At 55.6% G+C, this 17811-nt stretch overlaps 1 protein-coding gene across 1 annotated transcript; it reads left to right on the forward strand.

Moving 5' to 3' along the window:
* The first annotated feature begins 2525 nt into the window (after nucleotides 1-2525).
* Nucleotides 2526-16537, forward strand: IGSF10 (immunoglobulin superfamily member 10). Its single transcript, XM_074546697.1, has 7 exons — nucleotides 2526-3201; nucleotides 4253-4382; nucleotides 5000-5390; nucleotides 5896-8906; nucleotides 9684-9996; nucleotides 10950-11844; nucleotides 12498-16537. The coding sequence occupies exons 1-7, from the start codon at nucleotides 3005-3007 to the stop codon at nucleotides 14404-14406; spliced, it is 6846 nt and encodes a 2281-aa protein (XP_074402798.1). The 5' UTR covers nucleotides 2526-3004; the 3' UTR covers nucleotides 14407-16537.
* The last annotated feature ends 1274 nt before the right edge of the window (nucleotides 16538-17811 follow it).

A 17811-nucleotide genomic window follows, 5' to 3' on the forward strand; every position in this document is an offset into this window, starting at 1 on the left:
TTTCCAAGGATCCAGCCACCCACCAGGCATTGGGAGAGCTGGGCCAGCAAGAAGCTGTGAAGGAGAAGAACAGCATGAAAACACTTTGCACAGGGCCTTTGAGGAGAATTGGCACGATGTGGAGAGAAGAGAGAGCACGAGGAGGGACAAACGGAGGCGGAGTGGGAATGCAGGAACAGAGGCACCTGCAGGGCTGGCCTGGGAAACAGCAGGGACAGCATCACAGGGGAACAGGGGCATGGGGAGGGACCAGCCCATGCCTGCAATGGAGCAACCAATGTAAAACCAAACATCATCAAACAAAACCCAGGTACATAATTCAGGCACCTAATTAAGATTAGAATTGCATAAAAAACCCGTTTGCCGACACTGATGCATGAAACACACCAGAGTGGTGTTCTCTAAAGCTACCTCCTTAATAGAATTTCTATTGACTTGCCCACTGTACCTGCCCTCTGTACCTGCCTGTGCCCCAGGAGCACACAAACCACACAGATGAGCTGTGGAGCAGCTCTGCCTTCCCTCCTGGCTCAGACAAAGCCAGGTTATTCCACAGAAAGGTACGTTAGGAACTGAACTGCTGAAAAATGAGCTGAAATTGTGAAATTCCATTTTTGATGCATACAATTTGCTGTGCAGATGCAGTTCACAAACACCTCCCTCACTCAGCTTTCCCCTTCCCAGCACTCCTGAGCTCACACTCAGTCACACTTTCTTGCCAAAATATAGTTTCCCTTCACAAAAATCTCCCTTCATTCTCCCTTGTAATGAATTCCAGCTAAACCAATGTCTCACAGTCAGACACGGGCCAGGATTGCCAGCAAAGCAGCGAGCTCAGCCGGGGTTTGTACAACCGTTGTGCTCCCCGTAAGGCTGCCCTGGGAGATCCCAGCCACATCACAATAAAATATTCCACATGTTCCCCAGCCACCTTCCGGAGGGAGAGCTTTGTATCTCTTGTAATGTAATGCTCTGCCTCTCAGCAGTGGGAGCTGCAGCTTAATGACAACAGACAGCACATCCTGAGATGAAAACCCTGCTCTTAAAATATTGACAAGGTCCACGTACATTTATAACATTTGTTTTTATTTTAATGCAGATTTTCAGATATGTGATTTTGGAAAATATTCTCAGAAGTGACTTCAGCTCCTTGTCTACCATGTCTATAAATTAAGGAGACTCGTACAAATAATTTAAAAATGTCTTTTACCTTGAGTTTAAACTCACAGAAGCACAGCATTGGAATGTGTCACTCCAGAAGCCACGACCTCAGCCTCCCAGAAGAAAAAAATTGATGAACTGAAAGAGAGCAATTGATGCTTTGCTTTTCAAACAGTAATTAAGATGGAGAAAAGGCAGCTAACAACAGCCTCTCACCCTCTGTGGCACCCAGGGGAACAGAATTCAGTGTGAGCTGTTAACATTTCCCCTGTTCTTAGGGTGGCACCTAAAGGTGCCGCCTCAGGATTCAGTGCAGGGCTCAGTTGAGGCGTTGTTCCTTTTCCTGGGACCCCCAGTGCAGTGACACGAGTGGGGCAGTGTTTCCTGCCCCAGCTCCCGTGCTGGGTCAAGGTGAGACCGTCCAACCCTGAGACAGCAAACACCAGCCAGTGAATCCCACCAGTGAAGCTCTAACTGCCCTACACAGAACACCCCGTTCCTGCCAACCCTCCTGAACCCCCACAGCTCACACTTGATTTTGAACTCATCTGAACAATTTCAGAACCTTTAAAAAGATACTGGAGGCTTTATCTTTAAAGCTTTGTATTGCCTTTACATCTCCAGTTGGACTCCTAGAAGAAGGTTTGCCCTAGAATGACACACTCTGAGCAGAAAGCTGCTGTCAGTCGAGTTTGTGGCTGCCACAGACACCTCTGAGCCGAGAAATGCACCTGGAGCACCGACAGACACCTCCACAACGAGAGGGAACGTCCTCCAACCCGAACTGAGGGTGTCCCGGCCGGTCCTGGGAGGGGTCGGGCACGAATCCCCCGGACAGAGAGCGCTCCTCGAGGGCGAGGCAGCCGAGCCCCGCCGGGCGGCCCGGGGGATGCGGGATTCCCGTGTGGGGCTGGGGGATGTGGGGTTCGGGGATGCGGGGTTCCCGTGCCGGGCAGGGGGATGCGGGGCTGGAGGATGCGGGATTCCCGTGCGGGGTTCGGGGATGCGGGGTTCCCGTGCCGGGCAGGGGGATGCGGGGCTGGAGGATGCGGGATTCCCGTGCGGGGTTCGGGGATGCGGGGTTCCCGTGCCGGGCAGGGGGATGCGGGGCTGGAGGATGCGGGATTCCCGTGCGGGGGTCCCGTGCGGGATTCGGGGATGCGGAGTTCCCCCTGTGCGGGGCTCCCAGGGAGCGGCGGCGCCGGTCCCGCAGCATCCCCGCAGAGGCGCGGGCGCTCCTCCGTCCCCGGCCCGCAGCGGGCGGTGCCGATGGGGCTGCGGGGAGCCCGGGGTGCCCCGGGGGAGGAGGTCGTGTCGGGTTTGCCCCTGCCCGGCCCCGGAGGGGGAGGCGCAGGTGGGGACGCGCAGGTGGCAGCGAGCGGGCGGTGCCGGTGCGGGTTTGTGCGAGGGATGCGAAATGAGTTAATTCTGCTCGGAATGCGAAGGAGCTGACGTGTGGAGACGCCTCCGGGGGATGAGCCGCCGGCGGGGCCGGGAGCGCTCGCACGGCCGGGCCGGGGCACACGGGGCCGGGGCACACGGCGGGCACGGCTGCGGCTGCCCCGGCTCCACTGCCCCCGCAGTCCCCGCACACCGCACGGGCACCGCGGGGCAGCCGTCGAATGACAGCGCCTTGGGTCACGACACAGACCCGTCGCTGAGGGGAAACCCGAGAGCTGGGGGCTGGTTCGTGGGCGGGTTTTCCTTTCAAGTTAAGAATTCCTTTTTGCTGATGGCTTAACCCGAGCGGCTCGGCTGGGCTCGGCCGGCGCGGTGCGCGCCCCGTGTTCCGCTTCCCCGCAGCAGCTCGCCCGCCGGGGATGGCAGCGTAGGACCGCGCACGATGCGGGCCCCGCGCACGGAGTGGGGGCCCCGCTGGCTGGGGACGCTGCTGGCCGCCTGCCTGGCCACCCTGCCGGCCGCCAGCGCCTGCCCCCGGCCCTGCGCCTGCCACGGCTCCGCCGAGCTCCACTGCACCTTCCGCTACTTCAGCGCCGTGCCCCCGCGCATCCCGCCCGACGTGCAGCGCATCAACCTGGGGTACGTGAGCCGCGGCAGCCGGGCGCTCTGCCTGCCCTTCGGCGCTTTGCACGGCACTAATTAACCGTCCCGGTTTGGGGCTGAATGTAACCACAGCTATAGGTGAGTCTGTAATGCTCTGCAGTGCTCAGCAGGGGCTGCAGCCACAGCCTGCAGAGCCCGAGACCACCCACAGAAAGGAGAAATTCTGGGCATGTAGCACAGGACAGCGAGAACTCCAGAAAGATTTGAACTTAACTTTCTTTTATGTTACCTGAATGTGTTGTGTCTGTAGCACAGAACCTGGAAGAAGGCTGAAATAGACTTCCCTCTGGGGAAGGATAGTCCAGAGCTCAGAAGGTGGTCTGGAAAGGGAGCACGGGTATTAAAATCTGCAGAGACTTTGCAGTGATGCAACACCAAGGTCGGCGGTTAGATCCCCCTGTGAGCCATTCATTTCGGGGCTGGACTCTGGTCCTTCTGGGTCCCTTCAGATCCAGCCTGTTCTGTGATTCTGTCACTCAGGATGTCCCACAGCGTTAGGGTCCGTGCTTTCAGCTGCTCAGTTCAAGGGAAATTTCACTTGTCTGGCCATGTCAGCCTCCACGGTGGCTCCATTCTCTGAGTGGTTAAAGGAGCAGGAATAGATCACACCCTGGCTTGTCTGGCCCCTTCATGCAGTTTCCAGCAAGTGTCCCCTCTCCTAAATCAAATGATGAGACCCATCAGCAGTATTTGTCTGATCTGTGTGTCCCTTTTGATGCACATAACCTTTGAACCATGCAGATGTGTCTGCAGAAATACACAAGGAACTTTTCACTGAGGTGGTAGCACAGTGAGCACAGACAGATGTGTTCCATTGCTGTCACTCACCCCACCCACAGGGAATTCACCATCAGAGCCCTGTCCTGGAAAAGCGACCACCTTTCGTGCCAACCTGAAGGAATGACACTTTCCTCTTGGCAAGGGCAGTGCTGCTTACCTTCAGCCGTTCCCAGAGAGTGGTGCTTTTGTTTTGGGTTGGTTGGATTTAAAAGCTGTGAGCTGGGCTGACTAAACCCATCCTGTACAGCTACAACAGCCTGAGAAAACTCAGCCCCACGGACTTTGCTGGCCTGGAGAAGCTGGAGCTGCTGATGCTGCACAGCAATGAGATCAGCACCGTCCCTGAGAAGGTGTTCAGAGATTTACGCTCGCTGCAGGTAAGAGCTGAATGAGCAGTGTTAATTTGGTTATGATTTAACTCCCAGTGATACTGGTAGGCAGCCACAGGGCAGCCTTCTGCAGCATTTCAGTTTCCTGTTTCTTACCTTGTTCATGTGAACGCCAACAGCCTTCAGAATCCACTATCCTGGTGGGAAATGTCTTTCCTTCCCAGGCACAGGGTACAGAGCACAACAAACACTTTGGTAGATATGTCTCAGCTGTGCCTTAGCAGGAAACTGCAGTCAAAACTCTCTTCCTACAGAGCAGAAAGATTGCAAAGCTCCAACTGCTGTGTCTGAAAAAGGAAACCTGTCATTGTTAATTTGTTAGTCAGTTTGGGGCTTTTTGAGGATTTTTTTTTTCCATTGAGATTTCCCTTTCCCTTCAGTACAATCCTGTCTCTTTCTAGCCTTCATGAAAAAAAGGCCAAACTGTGCAGAAACTTTACACTGCATATAAACATTTCAGTTCCTTAAAGAAATTCCAGTTACCTGGCATTCCTGGTCTGGTGAAGAACTGTCACTGCACAGAGCAACCTTCAGCAGCATTTATTAGGGGTCCTATAACTTTAACATGGCTTAATATTATGCATTTGCTACTTTTTCATGAACAGGTCTTAAAAATGAGTTACAACAAGGTCAGAGTGCTTCAGCAGGATGTATTTTATGGCCTGAACAGCTTGGTACGGCTGCATATGGACCACAATCAAATCGAATTTGTGAATCCCAATGTTTTCTACGGACTCACCTCCTTGAGGCTGGTCCACCTGGATGGAAATTTCCTTCAGCAGCTGCACCCAGACACTTTTGTGACCTTGCGCTATAGCCAAATATTCAGAATATCCTTCCTGAAGCACATCTCTCTGTCTGACAATGTGCTGACTTCACTCCCACAAGAGATGTTTTCCTACATGTCAGAGCTCGAGAGCATTTACCTGCATGGAAACCCCTGGTCCTGCGACTGCAGCCTGCAGGGGCTGGCAGGGTGGGCACAGGAGAGACCAGGTGAGCTGAAGGCTTTGTTCATGCTCTTCAATCCTGTTGTAGCATCCTGCTCTTCCTGATACAGGTAATTGTCCTTTACTCACCTGTTTATTCTCCCAGAAAAGACTGGAAGGTAGGATTTGTGTAGGTGTGTGCAATCAGGATAAGGAGATTAACACCACTGCATTTCCCAGATAAAATGAATCTTGTGGCCATTCCCAAGTGCAGCTTTTCTTAATGGAGAATTTCCCTTGGCCAGTCCAAAGCTTCTGTGCACTGGGAGAATCCACAGGGAACAAGCTAACTTTTGTGGAATTGGCAAGAGCAAGAGACACATTGCACTTGCTTCTTTGAAAATAAATTCAGGAACTCAAGGGACTCTGGGACTTTCTCTGCTGCTGCCATTTGCATATTACTTCAAGCTTGGGTTTTATTTTATTCAAAAGAACCACTTGTATTTGATAGATGTCATTTTTAACACTAAAACTTGTAGCACAGAAACTTACTGAGGTTTTCTTCCCTTCAGATGTTATAAAGTGCAGAAAAGAGAGAAGTTCTGGTGTCCAGCAATGCCCAGTCTGTGCTAGTCCCAAAACTCACAATGGGAAAAGTTTAGTGGATCTCCCTTCTGCATCTTTCACCTGCACGAAGCCAGTCATTGATGACTCCCTGAAATCCAGAAACCTCTCGGTGCCAGACGATGGGGATTTCAGTTTTGTGTCTCCCAAGGACTTGATGGCTCCCATAGGATCTGTGGTTTTGAATATGACTGACCAGGCAGGAAATCGAGGCAACTTGGTTTGCGATGTCCAGAGACCTAAAGAAATGTCTCCCGTCTCGTTTGACCAAAGTGGCCCCAGCAGAGTGCTCCAAGCCTCGTTCTCAGCATTCCTGGTGTGTGGCATCGATTATGGGCACATCCAGCAGCTGTGGAGCATCCTGGCCCTGTACAGCAGCTCTCCTTTGAAACTGGAGCAAACCGTGGGGACAGCTGAGGAGCCTTCTGTCAGCCACAAATACAGGCAGGTGTACAGCGAGAAGGATGAGCTGTTCACCAGGGTGGAGGCCGAGCTGCGGGCCGAGCCAGCGTGGCTGCTGCAGAGGCAGCTGTCGCTGCAGCTGGACAGGACAGCCACCACGCTCAGCACGCTGCACCTGCGCTACACCACGCACGCCCGCGTGGCCCTGCCCAGCCGGGACAGGGAGCAGGGCCGCCACGGCTGGGCCCTCATTGCCAGGGACAACAGCACCCACACGGAGCACACGGTGCTGGTGGGGGGCTCGGTGGAGCTGGGGTGCCAGGCGGCTGGGCAGCCAGCTCCTGCCGTGGGGTGGATACTGGCTGATGGCAGCAGGGTGCGAGCTCCCCACATCAGCGAGGATGGCAGGATCCTGGTCCTCAAGAGCGGGGTGCTGACGCTGAGGACAGCTGACGTGTTCGACTCGGGGCTCTACCACTGCATCAGCACCAACCACAGGGACGCTGACGTGCTCACATTCCGGATTACAGTGCTGGATCCCCACGTGGGACACGGCGGCGTCAATGGAGCCCAGCTGCCCGCTGCTCTCGGCAGCACGCTGCACCTGCCCTGCACGGCCACGGCTGCCCCGGACCCTGCTGTCACCTGGGTGCTCCCTGAGCACACAATCCTCCGCCAGTCTGCTGGAAACAAACACATTTTTGCCAATGGCACCTTGAGAATACAAGGGGTGACGCAGCGAGACCTGGGCTACTTCCGATGCGTGGCGGCCAACCGGTTCGGGGTCGATCTTTTGGTTTTCCAAGTGCTGGCGAGACAGGATGAAACCGCTCTGAAGAAAAGGCATGGAGCTGTGGGAGAGTGGGAAGAGGGCTCTGGCAATGAGCTGCTGCGCCCTGCTGCAGCACAGAGACGCCCCTCAGGCACTGCAGGCACCCTGAGGGCTCCCGGGGAACCTGCGGCACCAGCGGCCAGCAGCCAGGGCACACATCACAGGAACAGCCACGGGAACAAACCTCACTGGCCCCACATTGACAGGACGGGCCGGCGCTTCAGGGGACACAGGAGACAGTTAGTTCCCTCGGGCAGGAGAGCTGATCCACAGCGCTGGGCAGCCCTGCTGGAGAAAACAAAGAGGAACGCGACAGTGGCAGACAAACGAGGAGAAGCTGCAACAGAACCACCCGTTCAAGCCCATAGGCTCTCAGAGGTACCCGGGGATGAGGAGGAGGCATCTGGTGATCTCGTATCTCCAGAAGAAGAATTCATGATACCAGCAACAGAGAGATCACCAGTGCCTGCTCCGGGCAGAGCAGCAGAGCTCAGCATCACTGCAGGGCCCAAGGGGACTGAGAATCCCCCTCCTGCCTGGAGCACCTCTGTTCTGCCCACAGAGCCAATAACTCCCCTACCCTCACCTCCTCCACACCCTGGGGCACCTGCCAGCAAAAGGCTGCAAACACTTCCCAAACCTACAGACTCACGGGAAAGATCCAATTTGAGTCAAATATCAGCAAATGGTGTGAAACAGCCAACTGTACCAAGTGGGACAGCCACACTCTTCCCTGCTGGGCAAAAGTCAATACATTCTGGGGAAAGTAATAACCAGCACCTAAAGTCTGCATCCATGACACCCACGACAGAAGCTACAGGCACCAGCAAGGCTGTAACTCTCCAAAACACAGCACACAAGTTACATGTTTTTACTGAGTCTATTGATAATGTCTCCACCAGAACAGATCACCAGGTCCCTGTGGTGACAGTCAATGCACCAAGCTCTGAATTTGGCCCCATTTATTTTCACAGTACTCAGAAAGGAGGAGCCCCTAACCCATCTGCCTCGACTTTCACTGCTCATCAGCAAATTCAGGTTATCCAGGGCAGTCCAACTCATCCAGCCCAGCTCCAGCAGCACCATGGAAGACGAAGGAAAATTTCTGGTCGGAGACGAATTGTCAGACCAGGACGTGTCCCAGGCATGAAAGAGCCCCGGTACAATTTTGGGAGGCCAGGGTCTGCCAGAGGAAGTACAGCTGTGGCTACAGGTGTCCAACTTAATATGAACTATATATCAAATGTACCAACCTCGAATAACTCCAGCAGTTCCATCATCAATCCGTTTAGCCCAGACACACCCCAGTCCTCCCCCTCCACCATGAAAATGCCATTGGAGCACCCTGTGGGTACCCATCAAAACACAGTATTCCTCAGGGAGGAGGAAAAGAAACACAGTGCAAGGCAAAAAGCTGCTGCCACAGTCGTGTCTGTCACTGCAGAGGACACTGCCACTACTGCAGCCAGTGGATTGGGTGTGACGGGTTTGAAGCCAACAGTCACACTTGTTCTTACTTCTCAAACCAACAGCAGAGCCGCCAAAACTAAAATACACAGAGGGGGAGGAAGGAAAGGTCAGAGGAGGAAGAGGCCTCCTAAAACACCTGCCCCACAGCGTGTGGCTGCAGCCCAGAGCACTGCAGCCACCCCTGCAATGAGCACTGCAGCCACTCTTACAGCAAGCACTGCCACCCCTGCAGCAAGCACTGCAGCCATCCCTGCAGCAAGCACAGCCCCCCCTGCAGCCCAGAGCACTGCAGCCATCCCTGCAGCCACCCCTGCAGCAAGCACTGCAGCCATCCCCACGGTGACAGCTCCTGCATCACCAGCTGTGCCTCCAAGCCTCACAGCTGCAATCCCTGTCCCTGGGAGCAGCAGTGCAGTCCCCAGGACCGAAGCAGCAGCACTGGGGGTCCCCGAGAGCCCCGAGGCCCCTCAGCACAGGCCCACAGATGCCACACAGACAGCAGCAGCCCTGGGCACCTGGAGGGGCACCCTGTCAGCAATGGCACTGCCCGGCACTGTGACTGCTCAGAGCCCCCCCATGGCACCCCAAACCACACCGGGCTCGCACAGGAACACCCAGCTGGCCACGGCACCAGCTGCCAGTCCTGCCCAGACCCCCACCATGGGTGCCCAAGCCTCACCATGGCCGGACGAGCCCCCTGGTGCCACCAGTGCCACGCCAGGGCCAGGGCCTGCCCAGCGCACCAGGGCCAGTGCCAGGGCAGGAGGAGAACCCCACCTGGGTCTGGGGGAGGGAGCTGTGCGGGAGCAGCAGGGAGCACAGCCCACAGTGCCAGCCGGAGCTGTGCCCGCTGCAGTCACTGTCCCCAGCACCCTGCGGCCCTCTCCCCTGCCAGCCCCCACTGCCGCCGGGCCCGCAGTGCCCCCGAGAGCGCCCCCGAGAGCGCCTCCAGCCCCCCGGGGGCACGGCCAGCCCCATCCCCATCCCCATCCCCAGCTCCAGCCCCTTCCCCAGCCCCATCCCCACCCCCAGCCCCAGCCCCGGCCGCCTCCCCAGGGCACCGAGAGGGGGACCGCGCTGCAAGCACCACAGATCCCATCTCCACAGGCAGGGGACAGGGACAGCTCCGTCAGTGCCTCGTCTGACAGGCAAAAGAACCAAGACACCGCCACCCTGCCCAGCCCCATCACCGCAGGCTCTGCAAGCAAAAACCATTTTTCAAAGCCTAGAATAGTCGGAGGGAAGGTGGCTGCTTTCACCGTGCTGGCGGATTCCGATGCTTTCATTCCTTGTGAAGCTACTGGGAACCCCCCTCCAACGATACAGTGGACCAAGATATTAGCAGGTGAGCTTGATAAACCTCTCTAGAATTTACCTTCCATTAGCCCTGTAGTTTGGCACTTCTTCTGTGTGCCAAACTCAAGCACTGCTTCATTTCAGAGTACTGAGAAATATTAGAGAAAGGTAAGCTTGGAAACAGTGACAGACTTGATGGAGAATCTTAGTGGTGATTCTGGAACAGATCTTTAGTGAAATTATTAGAAAAATCAAATCTATGTTTAGTTATAATTCCTTGCTTATCATGGGAAGAATTCAGTATTCATTGCACATTACCTGCTATTCCAGGACAGTGGGACAAGCAAAAACAAAAATGTGGTAAAAACCACTTGAATTAGGTTACAGCTGTGCCAGGTTTGGATTGCAAAGCCCCACGTGCTTTATCCAAACTTTGTCTCTACTGGACATTCAGCTTCATTCCCACTTTAAAGCTTTATCAGTCTATATGCAGAATTCGCAGATTTCTTTCTGGTTTATCGCTGTTGTCTTGGTTATTTGGGCAGAGAAGAGCAGGTCAGGGTATTTGAAACAGAGGAAAACGCAACAAGAGGCAAGCAGCGCCAGGCTGTCCCAGGTTAACCCAGTGTGTCCCAGGCTATCCCAGGCAGTACCTGGCAGCGCCAGGCAGTGCCAGACTTTGGCAGGTTGTCCCAGTCTGTCCCAGGCAGTCAGGCATTGCCAGGTTGTCCCAGTCTGTCCCAGGTTATCCCAGTGTGTCCCAGACAGTCCCAGGCTGTCCCAGGTTAACCCAGTGTGTCCCAGGCTATCCAGGCAGTACCTGGCAGTGCCAGACTTTGCCAGGTTATCCCAGGCAGTCCCAGGCAGTGCCAGGCTATCCCAGTGTGTCCCAGGCAGTCCCAGTCTGTCCCAGGTTACCCCAGTGTGTCCCAGGCAGTCCCAGTCTGTCCCAGGCTATTCCCGTGTGTCGCAGGCAGTGACTGTCCGTGCCTTGCTCCGCAGGGCGCGATGCCGCGGCCCCCGGCGGTGCCAGCCGCTGGTCGGTGCTGCCCAACGGGACGCTGTCCATCGCCCGGGCGGCGCTGCAGGACGGCGGGCAGTACGAGTGCACGGCGGCCAACGCGCTGGGCTCGGCGCGGCTGCGGGCCACGCTGGCCGTGCTGGCGCTGCCGCCGCGCATCGCCGCCGCCCGCCCGCCGACCGCGCTCTCGGGGGGCTCGGCGGCGCTGCCGTGCCGGGCCCGGGGCAGCCCCCCGCCCCGCATCTCCTGGCTGCTGCCCGACGGCTCCGAGCTGCGGCCGGGCGCCGCGGGCCGCGGCAGGGCGGCGGTGCAGCCCGACGGCACGCTGCTGCTGCGGGCGCTCACCGTGTTCGACCGCGGCACCTACACCTGCCGCGCCCGCAACGCCGCGGGCTCCGACGCGCTGCCGCTGCGGCTGCAGGTGGTGGCGGCGCCCCCCGCCATCCTGGAGCCGCGGCGGCAGAGCGTGGCGGCGGCGGCGGGGCGCAGCCTGAGCCTGCCCTGCACGGCGCGGGGCCCGCCCCAGCCCGGCGTGCACTGGGTGCTGCCCGGCGGCGCCGTGCTCAGACCGGGGCAGGCGCTGCCCGCCGGGCCGGCCGTGCTGCCCAACGGCACCCTGCTCCTGGGCAGCACCGAGCCCTCCGACAGCGGCACCTACGAGTGCATCGCCACCAGCTCCACGGGCTCCGACAGGCGGGTGGTCAGCCTCGCGGTGCAGCACACAGACACGCCTCCCAAAATTGCCATCGCCTCCCCGGAACTGACGCGGCTCAACTTCGGGGACAGGCTGCTGCTGAACTGTACAGCAAGTGGGGAGCCCAAGCCCAGGATCATCTGGAGGTTGCCCTCCAAGGCTCTTGTGGACCAGTGGCACAGGTATGACCCTTTTTTTCCTCCCCCTCTGTGGAGCTTCAAACACTGTCTGCTCTGGTGCTCACATAAGAGCCTATTACAGCACTAATACGTTGTGAACTAAACCAAATTTTAAGCAATTAACAGTTGTGAAACGTATTCTAACAGCATCTATATCTAATAACAGACCTATTAACAGACTACATCAATTGCCATAGGTGAATGAGGTCTCAAAACAGGTACAAGTCATATTTGAATTAAGGTAATTGCTGTCACCATGCACTGGCTGACTGCTGTCAGTGTAGAGGAGGGGGTTATTTGTAACAGATTTGTGAAGCAGGGCTCAGGAGGGAGGGGTTTCTCTCATCTCTGCCATGTCTACCTTTGAGGTGTCCCCCCACTCCCTCCCACATAACACTCACCTCCACCTTAGGAGAGACAGCCGCAGCCCAGGGTGCTCCCAGCAGAGCCAGCACCGCTCACATCCACACAGCTCCAAAACTGGCAGTGACATCGGGGCAGGACACGCTGGGTGGGCAGGAGGCATGGGCACAGCACCTGTGGAAAGGCTCTGTGTTGTACCGTGCTGCCAGCACGTTCAGTCCCTTCCAGTGCTCAGTGTTCACCCCCAGCACTTGTTGCCATAATTCTTTTCCTCTCTCTCTCTCCCACAACAGAATGGGAAGTCGGATCCATGTCTACCCCAACGGATCCTTGGCTATTGAGGCAGTTACAGAAAAGGATGCAGGTGATTACCTGTGCGTCGCAAGAAACAGAATCGGGGAAGATCTGATCCTGATGAAAGTCAGCATCACAATGAAACCAGCCAAGATTGACCACAAAGAGCAGTTCAAGAAGCTGGTGCCGTACGGGAAGGATTTCAGAGTGGACTGCAAGGCCTCGGGGTCGCCCACCCCAGCAATATCCTGGGGCCTGCCGGATGGGACGGTGGTGAACAACGTGATGCTGGCAGATGACAGCGGGCACAGGGCTCGCAGGTACGTCCTGTTCCACAATGGCACTCTGCACCTCAACAAAGCTGGAGTGGCAGAAGGAGGAGACTACACGTGCTACGCCCAAAACACCCTGGGGAGGGACGAGATGAAGATCCACGTCACGGTCGTTGTGGCAGCCCCTCAAATAAAGCACAACCACAAGACACACGTCGCAGTGACAGCTGGAGACACAGCCCTGCTGGACTGTGAGGCTGCAGGAGAGCCCAGGGCGCAGATATTCTGGCTGCTGCCCTCCGGTGAGATGATCTCCTCGTCCACAGACAGGCACTCCCTGCACGCCAACGGCTCGCTGTCCATCAGCCAGGCCGGCCTGCTGGATGCTGGGGAGTACCTGTGCGTGGCTCGGAACCCTGGCGGGGACGACAGCAAGCTGTACAGGCTGGCTGTGGCTGCTAAACCCCCCATCATCAATGGCCTACACAGAAACAAAACCATCATGAAGGTGACGGCAGTGAGGCACTCCAAGAAACACATCGACTGCCGGGCAGAGGGGACACCTCCTCCCCAGATTTTGTGGATCATGCCCGATAACATTTTCCTAACAGCCCCATATTACGGGAGCAGGATTGTGGTGCACAAGAACGGGACACTTGAGATTCGGAACATCAGGCCCTCAGACATGGGGGACTTTATCTGTGTGGCACGTAACGATGGGGGAGAGACTGTGCTGGTGGTGCAGCTGGAAGTCACGGAAATGCTACGGAGACCAATGTTCAAAAACCCTTTCAACGAAAAAATAATAGCAAAACCTGGGAAGCCTATCACACTGAACTGTTCTGTGGATGGAAACCCTCCCCCGGACATAAGCTGGATGCTGCCCAATGGCACGTGGTTTTCCAGCAGCATCAGGACACCCCAGTTTGTCACAGGGAGCAGCGGCACCCTGACCATCGCCAGCGCCCAGAGCCAGCACGCCGGGCGGTACCGCTGCGCTGCGCGGAACCAGGTGGGCTACATCGAGAAGCTGCTGCTGCTGGAGGTGGCCCAGAGGCCCAGGATCCTGAGCCAGGCGGCAGGGCTGGTGCGGGGGGTCAGCGGGGAGCCCCTGGCCCTGCACTGCCCGGCTGAGGGCAGCCCCAGGCCCCGCGTGGCCTGGACGCTGCCCGGGGGCCGCGTGCTGGAGCAGCCGCAGCTCCGTGGGCGGCTCCTGCTGCTGGACAACGGCACCCTGCTCATCGGGGCAGCCTCGCCCCTCGACACGGGCACCTACCTGTGCCGGGCCCACAACGACGCCGGGGACTCCTCGCTCAGCATCCCGGTCGTGGTCGCGGCCTACGCCCCGCGGATCACCGGCAGGCCGCCCCCGGCCATCCACACCACGCCAGGGGCAGCCGTTCAGCTCCACTGCGTCGTGCTGGGCGTCCCCAAGCCAGAAATCACCTGGGAGCTGCCTGACCGCTCCGTGCTCTCCACAGCTCACCAGGCCCGGGGCTCTGGGGGCGCGCTGCTGCACCCCACGGGGACTCTGCTGCTGCAGAACCCCCAGCCCTCCAGTTCTGGCACGTACAGGTGCACAGCAAGGAACCCCCTGGGCACCGACACTGCAGCCACCTACGTCCACATCATCTGAGCCAGGAACACTGCAGGAGTGGTGGGAACACAGGCTGCAGCCAGCCTGGGCTCAGCCCTGCAATGGCTTCCATCAAAGGCAGCCACAAGCGCCTGAGTGCCTGGGCACATCACAGCATTCAGTCAGCAAAAGGAGAGAGGAAAGGGAAAATCAGCTCTAGCATCATTTGCTAGCATTGGTTCTCTCCATTTTCAGGGGATTTAAAGGAAAGCAAAATTAAGGCACTTAAGTGCCTGAGCCACAGCAGGAACAAACTCATAATGCCCAAGCTACGGCAGGAACAAACCCCATGATGCCTGAGCTATGGCAGGAACAAACCGCACGGTACCACGGCAGGAACAAACCCCACAGTGCCCAAGCCACGGCAGGAACAAACCCCACGGTGCCACGGCAGGAACAAACCCCACGGTGCCCGAGCCCCAGGTGCCAGGCTGCACCGCCCTGGCACAGGGGCCAGCAGCTGGAGAGGGCAGCGAGGGCAGGAGGGTGTCCTGCACAGCAGGGACACAGGCAGCCCCTGAGAGCTCTCAGAACCTTGTCTCCCTTCCTGCCCTGCAGTCGCCCAGCAGGCTGCTCAGCCTGCACAAGAGAAGGGTTCAGGATGCCCCACTGCAGCTGTGACACTGAGCACAGCGGGATCACACCCAAACTCAGTGCCCACCATCCATCTCTGGGCCCTCAGCTTTACACATCTGCCTCCTCAATCCCCAGCTGTTTTCTTCATTAGACCCAGTGAAAATGCACGTGCTTCTAATGCTTTTACTAAGTGATTCTTTGGAAATCTGATGTGCTGAATAAAACTGGAGTAATCCTGTACCCTAATAACTCCGTGGGTGCTACAGAAACCGCCCCAGCTTTGCTCAGCAAATCTGGTGCTTACTGAAGGCAGTTTCAGTGTTTTACAAGACTTCAGCATCTTTTCCCTTTCTGAAACCAAATCCCTCACTTTAAATATGTTGTGTAATCTCCTGGCTACCAGGCTGCAGGAACTGCTGAGGTTATCAAAGGCACTACCAGCACATGGAGGTTTTTGGGGGCACAAACCCAGCCCACAGCCCCTTCTGCTGTGCAGGTGCTGGCAGAGGAGTCTGCACCAGGCAGGTGCCCATTGCTGCAACACTCTCCCATCAGTTTGTTCAACATATAAGAACTATAGAAAACCCCTCAAAAATGGATGAAAATTATATAAGATTAATACTTTTAAACTCAAAAGCCGCAATATCAGCATGACTATATTTTCTCTACTTTTCTATAGCAAACTTTTCGTAGTTATCCTCACCTACCTTAAATATGTTTGGAAAAACTGTGGCAATAAAGGAAACAAGCATAATGAGAATTAAAAAGGATTTGGCAGTGACAAATGTTGGGTAAATTCACTTCCTAACCCAGCAAAGACTCCAATCCAGCAGAAAGTCATGTCTCAGAAGTAATTCAGTTTGTTCTGCTGTCTTCATGCAACTCTGGTTTATTACTAACAATTTAATTCAAAAGGATCTTCAAACAGTAAACCCCATTTTCCCCCCAGCCTGTTAGCAGTGCAGCCCAAAAATCAAGGATGCCAAGTTAGGAGCAGTTCCCTGTGATGGGGCACAGCAGGGGCTGGGGGCAGCTTGATAAAAAACATGTACCTCTCTGTCAGACTTCAACGGTCATCTTATACATTTGTTTTCAAAAGCAGCATTTCCTTAAACTTTTTTGCCACTCTCTAGTATATTCTGAAGACTTTACACAGTTATAATACAGGCTAGTTGTATTTGGAGCTTCAGGAATAAATATTTAAAATTTATAACTGGAACCAAACTTTGAAACTTCTGCTCGGAGAAGTCACAGGAATGTTTCTCAGTTCATCACACAGTGCTGCCCTCTGGAGCCAGTAAATCGCTGTGAAACTCTTAATTCACTAACTAGAGGAAACAGTCCCCCACAAAATAAAGCGCATATCCAAAATGCTGGAAAAATGTGAACCTGTGCATTTATTACATCTAGAAGATAGCAAATTACTCACCATGGCTCTTGGTATGAATCACAGAGGAAACAACCCAAAGGGCATTTGTTCCTTTAATTGTCCATTTCTCCCTCACTCATCACAGAACCCCACCAGCTCTGACACTGCACCACAGGAGTTGTTCTTATCCACCCACAAGGTTCAGCACCTCAGCAGAGACAGAGCTACAACTGAGAGCAGAAAAGCCCTTTGAGACCCCCCAGCTGACAGAGGAATCAGCCAAACGGGGAGAGAAACAGGACAGGGTCACCAATCTGCAGGCTGTGTGCAGCTGGGGCCAGGGCTGTGTGAGCCAGCAGGGATGGCAGTGTGAGCAGGAGCAGGCACTGTGTGAGCCGGCCTGTGCACAGCCCTAAAATACACAGCAGAAGGAAATGTGAATTTCCTTCATGCCTTGCTAACTCATAAGTAATGCCCATTTTCCCACTGAGTTATGAAGAGACAGACTGGTCCTTTGTTGTGGGCAATGATGTGAACTCCAGGTGAGGTTGGTGATTCCCACTGCCAGCTCCAGGCACCTCCCAGCCTCAGGAGCAGGCACCTTCTCCAGGCATGGTCAGCTGGAGACCAGGACAGCTCAAAGTACCAGGGTATGAGCAACATGAAGAACTCCACTGAAACATCAAAAAGGCCAGAAAATCATCTCAAAATCACAGCTACTTGAGCCACAGCACATGGGCAATGCAGCTGGATGCTGAGGGCATCCCAGCACACCCACACCAGGGCTGGCCACACTGGTGCCAGGCACATTTCCAAACTCGTGCTCCCAGTGACTGCTGAGCTCAGGAACCCACAGCCCCAACAGAAGGGAGAGCATCTCAGACACCAGAGCAGGCTGCACAGCAGGACAGGTTAGTGTGGGAGGCTTTTCCAAACTGGTTCCATTTGAACGGGACCTGGGTTTAAACCAACGTGTTTGGTGTCAACGTGGCAGGACCAGGAAGCATTTCAGAAAGCTGCTGATGCAGTAACAGCTGCAGCTTGCCCCAGACAAGAGGAAGCACACACAAACCTGGGTGAGAGTCAGCAGGGCTGCCAGGCCCTGGTGATGCTCCCTGTCCCCAGCTCCTCCTGGGAGCACACCCAGCCATCAGCCAGACACAAACGTCTGGGTTTCTGGCACAACACCACACTGCTTTCACTATTAGAAAACATCCACTTTCTGCATGAATCATTTCCTTGTACTTTTACTAAATTTAAGCAAGTGGCTTTGCAAGGTTTTGGGGTTTTTCTCTTTGTTTGAAGAATGTAAGTTTTCTTTTCATCTCTTCTTTAAATGCAACAGAGAAGGTACATAATGCAAGTTTAGTGCCCCAAACATGAATAAAAGTAACTGTCTTGCAGGGTTCCCAAATTTAATAGAATATGAAGAAAGTCCTAGAAATCTCTTCCCATGCCCA

This window comes from Zonotrichia albicollis, chromosome 9 (assembly GCF_047830755.1).
Source record: "Zonotrichia albicollis isolate bZonAlb1 chromosome 9, bZonAlb1.hap1, whole genome shotgun sequence".
NCBI lineage: Eukaryota > Metazoa > Chordata > Aves > Passeriformes > Passerellidae > Zonotrichia > Zonotrichia albicollis.

Bases quoted from the DNA above. Each gene is read 5' to 3' on its own strand.
- IGSF10 (XM_074546697.1), top strand. From the start codon at position 3,005: ATGCGGGCCCCGCGCACGGAGTGGGGGCCCCGCTGGCTGGGGACGCTG. The intron at 4,383-4,999 runs GTAAGAGCTGAA...TTTCATGAACAG, and splicing joins GAGATTTACGCTCGCTGCAG to GTCTTAAAAATGAGTTACAA. The intron at 5,391-5,895 runs GTGAGCTGAAGG...TCTTCCCTTCAG, and splicing joins GTGGGCACAGGAGAGACCAG to ATGTTATAAAGTGCAGAAAA.